The sequence below is a fragment of the Zea mays genome, chromosome 1, assembly GCF_902167145.1.
Source record: "Zea mays cultivar B73 chromosome 1, Zm-B73-REFERENCE-NAM-5.0, whole genome shotgun sequence".
Classification (NCBI taxonomy): domain Eukaryota; kingdom Viridiplantae; phylum Streptophyta; class Magnoliopsida; order Poales; family Poaceae; genus Zea; species Zea mays.
In genome coordinates, this window is record NC_050096.1 from 127,860,952 (window position 1) to 127,874,699 (window position 13,748).

At 42.7% G+C, this 13,748-nt stretch overlaps 1 protein-coding gene across 2 annotated transcripts; it reads right to left on the reverse strand.

The window, feature by feature from the left end:
* Positions 1–1,020: 1,020 nt before the first annotated feature.
* LOC100284261 (maspardin) lies at positions 1,021–12,980 on the reverse strand. 2 transcript variants are annotated; one of them, XM_035967666.1, is made up of 10 exons: positions 12,735–12,980; positions 12,508–12,665; positions 8,719–8,844; positions 8,441–8,539; positions 7,568–7,710; positions 5,826–5,934; positions 5,477–5,584; positions 1,855–1,995; positions 1,527–1,770; positions 1,021–1,397 (listed from the first exon to the last, which is right to left on the reverse strand). In XM_035967666.1, exons 3-10 carry the CDS (start codon positions 8,734–8,736, stop codon positions 1,384–1,386), a joined length of 876 nt encoding a protein of 291 aa, XP_035823559.1. In that variant the 5' UTR covers positions 8,737–8,844; positions 12,508–12,665; positions 12,735–12,980; the 3' UTR covers positions 1,021–1,383. The 2 variants fall into 2 exon arrangements, with proteins under 2 accessions (XP_035823559.1, NP_001150628.1); NM_001157156.1 differs by lacking the exon at positions 12,508–12,665 and having other exon boundaries at positions 1,148–1,397; positions 12,735–12,963.
* Positions 12,981–13,748: the final 768 nt, after the last annotated feature.

The following is a 13,748-nucleotide window of genomic DNA, read 5'->3' on the forward strand; positions in this document are numbered from 1 at the left end:
GTGCTTGCAAGGTTCAGGGGGAGTAATTCCCCATGATATATAACCTGTATTGAACCATCATATTACACTCTTTTCTTTGTATGAGTTTTGCCTTGCTAAGGTTTTCTCATCCAAAGTTTTTAACGAGGTAATATCAACAAAGTTATATGCTTCATCATTGATTTTCCCCACAGGGGTTTTTATACATGATGATTACAAGCATATTTTCTTTTGGAGACTATGTGAGATTATTCTCATTATCCAAAAAATATTGTGTACTCCTTATTTTTCCCACAGGGTTTTTTGAGGAGATAAGACAAATTGCAGATGATCAAACGGTTTTGGGTTGATCAAGGGGGAGTGTTACAAAATATTGTACATATGATCAAGACCCATCCAACCGTCCATATTACAGTTATTTGATCCAAGGGTCAGATGCCCTTTGTACACATGTATATAAAGGAGATCTCTGCAATAAACAAGACAACTCAGTCATTTGTCTCATTCTCTCTTTGTCTCTCCACTGATTTGCCACTGAGCACTGCAACATATTGCAACAATATTAACTGAAACCACATGTTGTTTGGCTCGCACCTTACTGGGCTGACGTGGGTGTGTGAACGGAGCAAACAGAAGCAAGTTATCAACGGCACCTTGCACGGGAGCAACACCACTTTGCCTCGGGACGTCGCTTCTTGCCATACAGATGAAAAACTCCAGTCCCAAGCCAAGTTTTCAATACCGCAAAAATATTGTAGTATTGACAAAACCATGATTTTAGAAACAGTTTTTGGATGAACCAAACATCTTTTGGTCTAAAATAACATAGTATTTTTAAATACTACGGTATTGTCTTAGAACCAGAAAAATGCTATATTACCAAAAAGCCTTAAGGATGTATTTGGAAGCAAAGTATTTTAAAACCATGGGTAAATACTACTATTTTGAAATGCTGACACAACCATAGTATTTTTTTACATCACTCTTAGTAATACGTGTTTAGAGATAAAGTATCTCAAACCATTGTATTTAGTGTACATGTGCAAAATAAGTCATAGATAAAAACTTTAGGTTGGAGTAGAGTTTCAAATGTTCAAAAATACCATGGTATCTGCAAAACCATGGTATTCAAAACAGAGTTTTTTACAATGTAACCAAACACCTCTTAGCAAAACAATGAGAAATACTATAGTATTCTTCAATATCATGGTTTTACCTCAAAACTCTAAAAATACTTTGCTCCAAACACCCCCTAAACTGGGTAAATAAATAAATATAAGACAAGCATACATTATTATTATACAAACATACAGAAGCGCCTCTCCCATCATTTGAGATGCTCTTTTGGCTTTCCCACTTACAACAGTGGCCCCAATGTGCTGCAATACACGCTTCCATGATTTCCTACATAACCAGTTCTGCATGTACGGCAAAAGGGCATATTCATCACGCATATATGGAAATCTGGAATAAATATGAAAAGCAATGACAACATTGATGTCTCATGAACTTCAACGGTGAAGCTTGCAGGGTTGAGCATACCATACCTAGTACAGTATTGGCAAGCATTGTGCTAGTTGGTATTGGCTCGTCGGAATGGTGTGATTCTGATGCACAATGCCGCCTGTCATGATCACTGCCACCTGAACCATGGTGGCCATTGTCTCCACCACTATTATCAAAGCTGTCCCCTCCATCTTTTTGATCCTTTGAACTCCCAGCGCTGCCATTTCGGGTAAAGCCTTGGACCAGGTCTGACCTTGGCTCTACACCAACTCGTCTCAGATGTAGCTGACAAGTGACATTGTTTCGATAGTTTACTCTTCAAGTTCCCTAACAAGGAAACAGAAACAACAGATGCATCCGCAGCAATACCTGAAGGTACAGATTAACCTCATCAGGACGAGACAGGAAGGGAAAATCACCACCAGTCTTCAGTACAGCACGCCTTGCACCAGGGTACCTTTCATTCAACTGTTCCTTCAACTGCTGGGGAACTGCAGAGTAGTCATTTGTCTGTGCAAAGATGTTCACTGCACACTGTTAGCTGTAGCATATGAGGTATTGGACTGTCAAAGGTCATCAGTAATTGCAAGGAGTGGATGTGGAAGTCATTGTCAACCATGCTTATCATGGCGTCGTCTAGGCGACGCCTAGTCGCCGCCTAGGCATCTAGTCGACCACGACTGGATGCCATGGTTGTTCGCCTCGCCTGGAGGATGTTAGGCGAGCGCCTGGGCAGGTCTGGCATCGCCATGGCGCCAAGGCGTCCAGTTAGCCCAGGCGACGCCGTGACTACGCGGCGCCACCCCAGCCCAACGGCACAATCTCTTATCCCTAATTCCCCTGCTATTTGCATCTGCTTCCGCGTCGGCCCTACCATAAGTGTGTCGCTCTTCCCTCAACAGCGCCGCCCCACTCATCTTTGCACCGCTCCTCGCCTCTGCAGCGGTGTGCCTGCCGTCGTCCTTCCCTCTGCAGTAGTGCAGTGCCTCATGTTGATGAAGCTATCGGTGCATCACGGTCACTTGAAGGCTGCAATTTGCCTAGGATGACTAGACATGTACTCATCAACGCGGTTTAACTTCTACCTCAACTAATTAAGAAGACCAAGGATCCAGAGAAGAGGAAACCTATATCTAGACAAAGTTGTTGCTGATGATCTAGATGTTGAGGATGACTATGGCCAACACCGCATACTCCCAATGATGGTGCTCCAAGTGACGAGAATGTGGGTGGCCTAAATGATATGGACTTAGATATCGATTAGGCGATGGTCTACCACTCTATACCTCATCATGTTTGAGTAATTGAGTATTTGTTTGATCATGTCATTAAACTTTTAGTTTGTTTGGTTGATATGGTCAATGTGGACTTATCACCTATATTTGTTTGCTATGAAGTATGAACTTGTACTCTTAATCTCTAAATTGCTATTTGCTATTGAGTACTAAATATTGGCCTTCTGCCCGCTGCAATGTTGACGCCTAGGCGTCCATGCGCCCAACTAGTGCATAGCCTTGTCGTGGCGCCGTGATACCCATGTTATCAACCAGTGGTCCTAAAGTCAACAGTTATTGAAGTGACCAAATTCAAAGATGATCATCCTCCAATGCCCCAACCTACTCGGAGATGTTACGACTTGATTTCAAAATCTGATGGTAACCATACATATATGGTCATATGGAATTTTGACATTGCAACCAAACCACGGAATGGAGAGATCCAAAAACGTGTTTTTCTGTCTCGACTGTAAGATTGTGAAGGCTTGTTGTATTGCATAGAGGAGAGTTACAATATATAGCCTCAAAACCGTAACCCTAATGGACCGGCAGCCTAATAGTGGTGCCGACCCACATACATAACACACACTATCTAATATCCCCCGCAGTCGCAACGGGGTAACGCACACAATGAGACTGGAGTCGAAGCCAAAGTTAGGAGCCGACGGGTTGAAATCCCCTCGCAGTCGCAGCGTTGTGAGTAGGGCTGGAAAAAAGCTCGAAGCTCACGAGCCGGCTCGAGCTCGGAGCAGCTCGGTACGGCTCGGAGCAGCCCGCGAGCCTCAAGCGAGCCAAGCCGAGCCAGGGTTTTGAGCTCGTTGGGGCAACGAGCCGAGTTGCACAAAGAATAATCAAACTACACAATAATGATGGATATTAGATAATTTTATAAATATTCGACTCGTTTCTTAGTTTTTAATGATGGATATATGACAATTATAATTTAGATTATTTGTAATGTTGCATTATAATTATTTATTTCATATTTATAGACTATTAATTCACTATATAATGCAATATTATTTTTCAAGTTGCAGCTCGCGAGTTGAGCTGAGCCGGCTCACGAGCCGATATAGAGCCAAGCCAAGCATGTTCTTGCAGCTCGTTGAGTAGGCGAGCCGAGCTGAGCTCGATCACCTAGCGAGCCACAAATCGGCTCGGCTCGTTTCTAGCCCTAGTCGTGAAGGTGTGAGTGTTGCGGCTGGAATAGAGACCTGTGTGCACTCCATGAAGATGATAGCCCCTAGATGCCAAGGTAGCCGAAGTCGAAGTGGTTGTGGTTGGGAGACACACAATGGCAACCTCGTTCTTTGGAGGGGTCAACGTTCGAGCGTCAATGATCAGCAGGGCGACGCAACAAAACAAGAGCAGCAGCAGAGCGAGGACCTTCTTGCTTCTTCCGTCGTCCGGTCGTCGAGGAGCCCAGCTAGGGAGGCCAGCGGCAGCACGCGTGTTTGTGTCGGTCAGGGTGGTCGCGCCCGCTAGAGGAACAGAGGGGGCGGATTCTTTCGGGAAGGCCATGGCAGCGACGGATCCAACTGGGAAGACGATGATCCGACCAAAGAGACAGCGAACCATCCGAGAAGATCGCGGCAGTGACGGATCCAGCTGTGGCGGCGACGAAGGGGTGGGCGACGGGGGCGGTTCCAGGCGGGAAGGGACCTACTCCGAATTTAACCAGACGAGGGGCGATGACGTCGATGACGGGAGAAGCGAGAAGAGGCGCGGACCGCTGCTAGGCGCCGGCACGAGCAAGGAGGGGGTGGCCGGGACAAGGGAGAGGGGTTGTGCCGCCGTTGGCCGTGGACGCGTCGGAGGAGGGGCTGTCGCGTCGTGCTGGGGTCGGACGACCAAGGGGAGTGGGTGAGGGGGTCTCCGCACCAGTGGGGAAAGGGCCGACAGCCGTTGGGGATGGGAGCGCCCGTGAGGCCGTGGCGGCTGCCTGCACGCACGCCCGCTTGGCCCCGGTGGCTGCTGCACACTGGCTCGAGTGGCCTTGGCGGCTGGCGCGGGGCGAGGCCGCAAAGAGGCTGCCGCGACAAGCAGGGGAAGGGAGGTGGGCGACCAACAAAGCAGGCGGCGGCGGACACAGATCCGACGCTAGGGAAGGGTGGCGTGGGCTCGCCGACGAGCAGGGGGAGAGAACTGCACACGCGGCTGGGGGTGCGGCGACGCAGAGGAGCAGAGAAGGTGGCCCTGTGCGCCAGCATTGAGGGGTGCAGCCTGGGGACTGCTAGAGCTCACGTCCATGGACAAGGGGGCCGAGCGCCAGGGGAGGAAGATGGCTCCCTGCGCGAGCAGGGGGAGAGGAGGTGGTGGGGAGAGGAGGCGTCCCCGGAGGGAAAGATGATCCTCCCGAAGACGACGGCGCTAGAGGGCCCTGGCGGCTGCTTGCAATGGATGGTAGTTGCGGCTGTGGGGGTGGGAGGGGATGTTAAAGTGGATGCACTAACCGATTCAACCAAAAAGCTTAAGCTGATGGGAGAAAGTAGTCAATCCACTTATAAACTTTAACACCCCCACTCACGTGCAGCCAAAAAGAAAGGAGTAAATGTGGAAATAAATGGATGAAGACACAAATAAAGCTTCTGCCAGGATTCGAATTCGAGACCACATACATAACACACACTGTCTAACAACGACCATAGGAAAAGCCCATGTGAATAGTAATAAATGAGTTTCCTGATACATTACATGAATTTTAGGTAACTTACATCCATTATAGTGATGAGTGAATCAGGCAACATTAACGACCCAACGGATGCAACATTAACATTTAACATCAACCTTGATGAAAGATCATCTCTTGACAATGTCTCCACCTGGCATGCAGAACATGTGCGCAAATGAGTAATGAATAAGAACAATGGTTTGTTATCATTAAAACAATCATCCAAGTAGAAATATTTTAACTATATCACAAGAAGTCATCTAAGTACATTTATATGATGATTAAAATATAAAGCTTGATTACTTGTATCTATAATATGTCATAAAGTCATTTTAAACCTTGTGAATTCTACATATTAATAAACATCAAATGTGCTTAAAATTATTACAAACCTGACCCACAACAAAATCTACTGAGTCTGCGATGAATGGTTCATGGGGACCATCTCGGATTCCTGTCAAGAGGTACCGCTTCAGCAAAAAAGAAGGGGTCCAATTAACACTGCAATGTCAAAGAAAATTGTTTGACAATGTTACTTACTAGTAGTTATACTAAGCATAAAGTATAATTTAATAAAAGTCAAGATTTAAATTTATGATGACATTTGTTGTTTTTTTTTTTGAAAACGAGTTCTGATTGAGCAGAGGACTCAAGTTTCTTGTGTGATGTTATTCTTCACATGATTATACCATGTGTTTCACTGGACATCATTCAGGTTCATGTTACCCCATTATAAAGAGTGCAAACTACAGTGCAAAACAGTGTTTTGCACGGTCATATATAGGCTCTGATGGAGGCATCCTAACAATAAGAATCCACTCACAACTGTTGTGCTGAAATTAACTCCATCTAAGATATGACAATGACATCACTCATTGGAGGCTAGATGCTTGGTTTGTCTCAGTGCTGTTGTAAAAGATTAAATTGTGTTATCGAAAGGTAAGTGAAAAAATATTTTAGAACCAGCCATTAGATGGCACAGTTTGCTATATTATAATTTTATTTGCCAAACAGGGTAAAGTATTTCCTCACAGGTGTATTTTCACAAATAATTTTTAATAAAATAAGAAAAGCACAGCAGACACAAACTGGCACATAGCACAAAATAATCTATAACAAGGACATGTTTTCTTTAAATATAGAAACAAAGTTTTCAAGTTTCTTCTGCATCCCATAAAACTTAAAAAAAAGTTCGCCGCAAATCTTGTCTGTACCAAATAACATACTCTTTAGAAACAATACATGTTTCTACAAAACCATGAATCCCTGGTTTAAATAGAATAAATTTGAAATTCGTTACCAGCAACACTTACCGTAACTGAATGTCTCAGTCAACATAATTTATCTGGTAAAGTGGTAAAGATGAAGAATCAAAGAAATTGGTGCATCCAGATTCAGTTAAATATATTGTAAGACTATAATGTTTATTTTAAAAATGGATGGATGTGTATTCTACATCAGTGTTAAATTACAATGAAGCGAAAGGGCCTCTGGCGTAATGATTAAGGCTTCTCAGTAGCATCTCCAGGTCCCGGGTTCGATCCCCCTTGATGGCGAATTTCGAGCTTAGTTAAAAAAATCCCCTCGTTGTGACCCGTCCGCTCCCGGGTTACATCTTGCGCGCCACCCTCCGGCTAGGCCGTTGCAGAGTGGGCACTGACGGCCCGCTAGTGATGGGGGCCAGGGTTCCGGCATTTTCTCGGCCGGGACCATATTTTGGTCTCTTCTTAATATAATACCGGGAGGACAGTTTTTCCCTCCCTGGCCGAGTTTTTAAAATTACAATGAAAACTTCAAACTTTGGGTGAAAACAATGACTTTGAAACAACATAAAATTAAATGAAAATAGGTGTCAGATGTAAACAGAGTATATGACAAGTTTACAGTGTTATCCAGGTACATGTCGCCCTTTTTCTATGTCAAGTACTCAAGACAGACACCCCGCACCCTATCAGATTCTAAGTGCTATTTGGCATACTACCTAAAAAATCTGTCAAATCAGACACCCAGGCACATGCTGGATGCTAGGACTCACACGCAAGTTAGATAATGGCACATGCACCCCTGCCCATGTAACACTATTATAACATGCATTCACACAGTCTTAGAAGATCTTTGAAGATATTATACATACACTGGAGACCAAGGCATGGCAGCAGCAAACTTGTGCGTCTCAAGAAAAGTATTTGATAGGACCAATGACTTTACTCTCCTTGGACGGTGTTCAGCAAATATTTGTGCCAGGAATCCACCAAGAGATGTACCATAAATGTGAACCTGCATTCTTGGACAGTACAGTATAACCTATTATTTCAAATAAATACCTTAAGTGAAGTATCACTATGTCTTCTGTTGTACATTTACATGGAATAAATTTGGCTAGCCATAACCCTCCTACACTTATTTTTCTCAATAGAGAACAGAATATGTCAAACTTGTGCCAACTTTCTTGCCAAAGGAGCAACAAAATGCATGTCTTTTTTGTAGAATATGTAAATAGGAGAGTTCATTATGTTTTTATGCTTGTGGTAATAGCTAAGTATATCATGGTTGTATGTTTTGTCATTGTCATGCAAAGTTGAGTGAAAATGAAGCGAAAATATCTTCTGCAGTCACTTATATTGGTGCAAGCGTGCAATCAAGCAATCTGATACATTTAATCTAGATCCAATGGTGACTGTTATTTTACATTTAACCCCTCCCACCTGAAACATGGTACATATTTTACTTTCAGCCCTTTCCACATAAAACCATTGGATCTAGATTGGATGCTTTGGATGGTTGATTGCACACTTGCATCAAAGAGTGATTGCACAGGGTGTCCTCGAAAATGAAATAATCAAATTCAAAATTTTAGCAGAAAAAACATTAACAAAATGCATGTAGTTTCAAGAATATTGTCATACTAATCAAGGGTGGCAAAAAAAGAGAAAATGTGAATCACTTGTAAGTTAGTAGCCTAATCAAGATACAAACGCATAAGGAAAACATGGTAATGTTTCCTTACATGATGGATATTCATGGAGTCCAAAAATTTTTCAAATGAATGAATCCATTCATGGTGATTCCAAACTTGAGGAACGTCAATAGATATTACTCGATAACCCTGAAAGAGATACGGTGTTAACTGCACAGCACTACCACAATTTGGATGCCTTTCAAAGAATGATATGATTTGCAGATAGGCAGCAGATGAAGGTAACACATGAACTCTCAAACTTCAGATAATAGAAATCAGAATAGATGTGAGTTGGTGGGAAAACATTAAACTCCCAAAGCATGTACCTTCATACAAAGGGACATAATCTGTTTATAGTATACATCAGCCGTTCCTGCAATTCCTGGGATACAAACAAGAGGTGGCACAACCTTGGGTCCAAAGTCATAGTACCTCCACAGTTTTGACCCAATCTACAAAGTCACCGTGGAAAAGGAATAGTTCAGAAACTAGTCACACATATGGCACAAATTGAAAATATTAAACATAGAAAAAACACGTTCAGAACTTTTGTATCAAAAGGGATATAACACATTAAAATCATACTAAACTGATAGGGATCAATATGAAGTTAGGACAAGCTCCTGACTAAATATAAAATGGATTGTAAACACGATAGTATAACATGAACAGACTCATGGGACTTGTAAGTAGATTGACAATTCATGTAATAACATGTAATACTACTGGACATAGTCAATGCATAAGTAATTAAGTATGCAATGTCAAATAAAACCCTTTTGCAATATCATGTCCTTTGCATGTGCACTATGATGTAAAAAGATACAAACTCCAACAGCAAGAAAAAAACAACAGGTTGCAACACACCATAGGGTATGTAGCATGTAACTGATGATGCACTTGGTCAATGTGTGTTGAAAGGTAAGACATCTCAGTTGGTCAGCAGATCCGTCTTAGGGCTTGTTCGGTTATTGTTATTCCATGTGGATTAGAGTGGTTTGAGTGGGTTTGGAATGGATTTTTGACTTGCTATGGATTTAAACCGACTCAATACCATCCAATCCACATGGATTGAAGAACAACAGAACAAGCCCTTAAAATGAAATTCACTCCTTTTTGCTAAGTCGTTACATTTCAATTGCCTGAATTTTCAGACAACAGTCTTACAGAACCAACTAGTATCATTAAAAGGACAACTCAAAAGAGACAATTCACATTTCTTTTCTATAGCCCAACAATGAAAAAATTACATATCTGGATAACAACAAATAAACAGGGAGCTGAAATATACAAGAAGTGTATTGCTAAATAACTTGGCTAAGCAGACTAAGTACAAAGATATGGAACGAAAGTAAACTAAGGGGATGTTTGGATCAGCTAGGGCTAATTTATTAGCTGGAGCTAAAAATTAGCTAATACTCCTTCCATTCATTGATCTACATCGTTTTATCCTTCGGCACAATGACCAAGGAGCAGCAAAGGATCGGCAATTTCCAATTAATCACCGCAGTCCTCTTAATGCCCTGGCGTTCATTCGTTTCACCAAGTAATCGTGCACTAACGCTGCTGAAAATGACGTTAGCCGGCCCATAATAGCTCGCTCACGTATGTGGCCCCGTGTGGCCATGCATGCATCTAATTTCACCAGCTGTGCTCACGTCCTCTTCCGCGCCTGCAACCAGCCCTTTTTCGTTTGATATTCTATTAGATGTGGGACTACAGAACAAAATTTTACCGCCAATCAAGGTTTTCAAGTCGATAAGTCGAGTCGAGTCGACAAGGTACCGACTTGGTGACTAGTCAATAAGTCAGTCGACTAGTCCTCGACTTGCCAATATAGTGGCTGTTTTGCCGATATAATGGCTTCATATAGACAATATAGCATTTACATATGAAGAAAGAGCATGTTTTACCTCATTTGAAGCTTGAAACTGAACGAAAACTGAAATAAACAGCAAGTCTTACCTCATTTGAAGCCTCAAACTAAACTAAATCAGCCACATAAGTGATAAGTCATAACAGCCATATAGTTCAAACTGGAAAACAAATAGCAAGAAAATATAGTTCAAACTTGAAAGGAAATAAGCTTCATTAGATAGCTAATCTGTTGATACTAGATAGTAGATAACCTAAATATCTCCCAAATCAAGATCATCCATTGCATTTTCTCCCAAATCAAGAAAATATGTTGTGTAATGGGCCTTTGGCCTATTTGGGCTGAACTGGGGCACAAGTCGCCCGACTTGCCAGACCAAGTCGACGACTAGTCGACTGAGAATTTCCAGTCGTTGACAAATCACCAGACTTGCCAGAAAAGTCGAGCCGGCTCCCCAAGTCGAGCTCCCAGAACCGACTGGATGACTTGTTGCTGACTAGTCGACGACCTGAAAACAGGGCCGCCAATGCATCAAAATTTCATTGCCCCCCCCCCCTCCTCAAGCTCGTTACGATGCCCTATATAAATAACCATGGAGAATCACTATGCCCAGGTAATTCCAGCAAACTATCCCCCTCGCTTCCTCTCTTTCTCTATCTCGGATTCATGCTGGAGAACCAAAGAAATGCCGGGATTAGATATCGATTTAAACCTACAGCCACTCGAATCAGGTCAAATCTATCCCATAGATTGGGATGACATTGCCGAGTTTGATGCCCTGCTCATGAATTCAATTATGACATGGTGTGGGACGATGGAATTCAATGTGCTCCTTCACTTATGTTTCTGTTTTGCCACGTCTTCCTGGTTACGATTTCATTATTCCGTTTTTATTTTGTGCCATAGATGACGAAGATGGAGTGCAAGGTGATGGAGTTCATGTTTCTGCAGACACATCAATAGATGGTTTTCACGTTCCTTCGGTGCAAGGAGATGCAGCAGCAACCAATGTTTAGTTTAAGCTTTTTTTCCTTTGGTCGATTTTGTTCAGTGTATGAGTGTCCACTGTCCAGTTCATTTCAGTTTAGATGTTGCTTCATAGGGAACAGTCCAGTAGAATCTAGTTTCAGCTAAGGTTCAGTTAATTGTGTTTTAATCCATTTTCAGTTTAAGTTCAGAGATCAGTTAGATGGCTTATTGGTTCATTCCTATTGCTAATTGTCATAACCTGGGGCTACACCGTTGCCTTGCACGTAACATGCATTAGAATTTCAGTGAATTGCAACAGAGTTTGACTGTTTTCATACAACTTCCAGGTTCCGATGACAAAAAGAGGAAGTACTATCAGGATGATCTAAAGATCACCATATACCTTGACTTGTTAGCAAAAGCTGATCCTCCTACACTTCGTCGTGGAGTTTTGAAATAAGTATCTGCTTGGTGTCCCTTTAAGAGTTGTATAGGCCATTTGGAGCAAAGTGTTGGCTGCATGAAGCTCCTTGTCATGAAGCTCCATGTCCGTAACTAGGACATCAGCAGCATCACTTCGATCAATATCAGTAAATGTTTCTTGGGAGTCAGGCACTTCAGATTCACCAGCCAAAAAAATCTATAACAAAACGCAACTCGGTCGTGGAAGAATTGTTGGATTCATTGCAGGAATCTGACACCGTGCACAAGACCCTGATCGGCGGCAGTGCCCTGGCACTCCATTGTAATCAACGAAAGTTATGGTGAGGTGCGACGGTGAAGGACGATCATGTAGGCGTGCGCCAGGACATACTGGTGTGATGGACTCCTAACAGGATGGGACGGGAGATATTTGAAGCAACGGGAGAAGAGCCGAAGCAACAAAGGTGCAGCATATACGAGGAGTCACGGACGTGCGAGGACGAAGCGAACCCGTGGTCCCAATCTAATACCATGTAGACTCTTGGATTTTTTTTCAGACGAGGTAGATAATGAACGGAGGGAGTAACTAGCGTTGGGTGATCCAAACAGGACATAGTTAGGGACAGCTAGCGAGTTAGCTCACAACTCCAACATAGCCCACCTATTAGCCCCCTATGTAGATGAGCAAGAGGGGCAAAAATTAGCTGGCTAACGAGAAATAGCAGCCCTATGAATCAAACAGGCCCCTCTGGAGAAAGTTGAGCAGAACATTACAAGTATACACATTGTAGTGTCTGGAGAGATATCATCAGATTCAGGTAAAGATACTGTTCGGATTCAATATTACCACACCAAATTACACCAACCAACGAGTTCCTGCGGATCGCCGACCACAGAAAGCTCCTCGCCCGAAATTCGCTTCATATCCAGCCCAATTCAGATGATCCCATACGAAGCAACGACGAAACCGCTCCAACGATCAAACTTCTGACGAGACGCTGCCGCCTAAGGGGATTACAGGGAAGAGACTGCAGTGAGATGGGAGGGAGGGAGGCGAGGCGCGCGCGAACTCACGGAGATCTTGTGGAGCGGGACGACAGATTTGAAGTAGACATAGTCCCCCGGGGAGGCCGCGCCGCCCCCGACGCCCTTCATCTCCCGCTCTCCTCTCTGGTTCGCTGCGGCTGCGGGCGTCGTGGGCTCGTGGCAGTGGCAAGATGGAGTTCAGGAAGCCGCAAAAGGGGAAAAATCCCTCCACCTGACTGCGCCCTAGAGCCTACGGGCTGGTTTGGTATGGAAATTTGAGTGAATCCACGGGAGCAAATTCATTGCTATTCAGGATCACTCGGTTTTTAAGAAACTGTTTTTAAGAAACTGATTTAAAAATTAGATTAATTTTAAATATATTAATTTATGCTTCGGTTTATAAAAAACAGATTTTTTTAGTTTCTTAAAAACCAAGAAACTAGCCACCCCAGCTCAAGCCATGTTATAAAACTGAGGTTGTTCTAAACATCATCAGGGTTTGTTCGGTTAAGGCTGGATCCAAGGGGATTACAGGGAATTTAATTCTCTCAATCTCCTTCTATCTAGACGTAACTAAATAAGGTCTTAACTAGTTTTTTTCATAAACCAACTTCTATAAACTAGAGATAGAAACTGGATTCTTAAAAACTAGGTTGCTTCTAAACATGGCCTTAATTAATAGCAAGAAATTTGTTTCCCCCATGGTTTTCCTCCAATTTCTTTATCATCAAACCAGTCTGTGACTAAAGTTTAAGTTTATGTTACATCAAATATTTGAATATCAATTATGAGTATTAAATTTAGGTTTATTTAGATTTAATAAAGTTGTCTCATCTTTTAGTTTACATCTATGTAATTAGTTTTATAATTAGATTATATTTAATATCGGTAGTTATCATTCAAACATTCGATATGATATAGACTAAACTTTAATTGTTTGAAACCAAACACCCCTAAGTCAGAATATGTCTACTCATAAGGGTAGGGTCCATTTGCTTTAACGGTAGATTCTTAAGAATCTAATTCTAATGTTAACAGTGAGCTATAAGAAAACTGCTACAA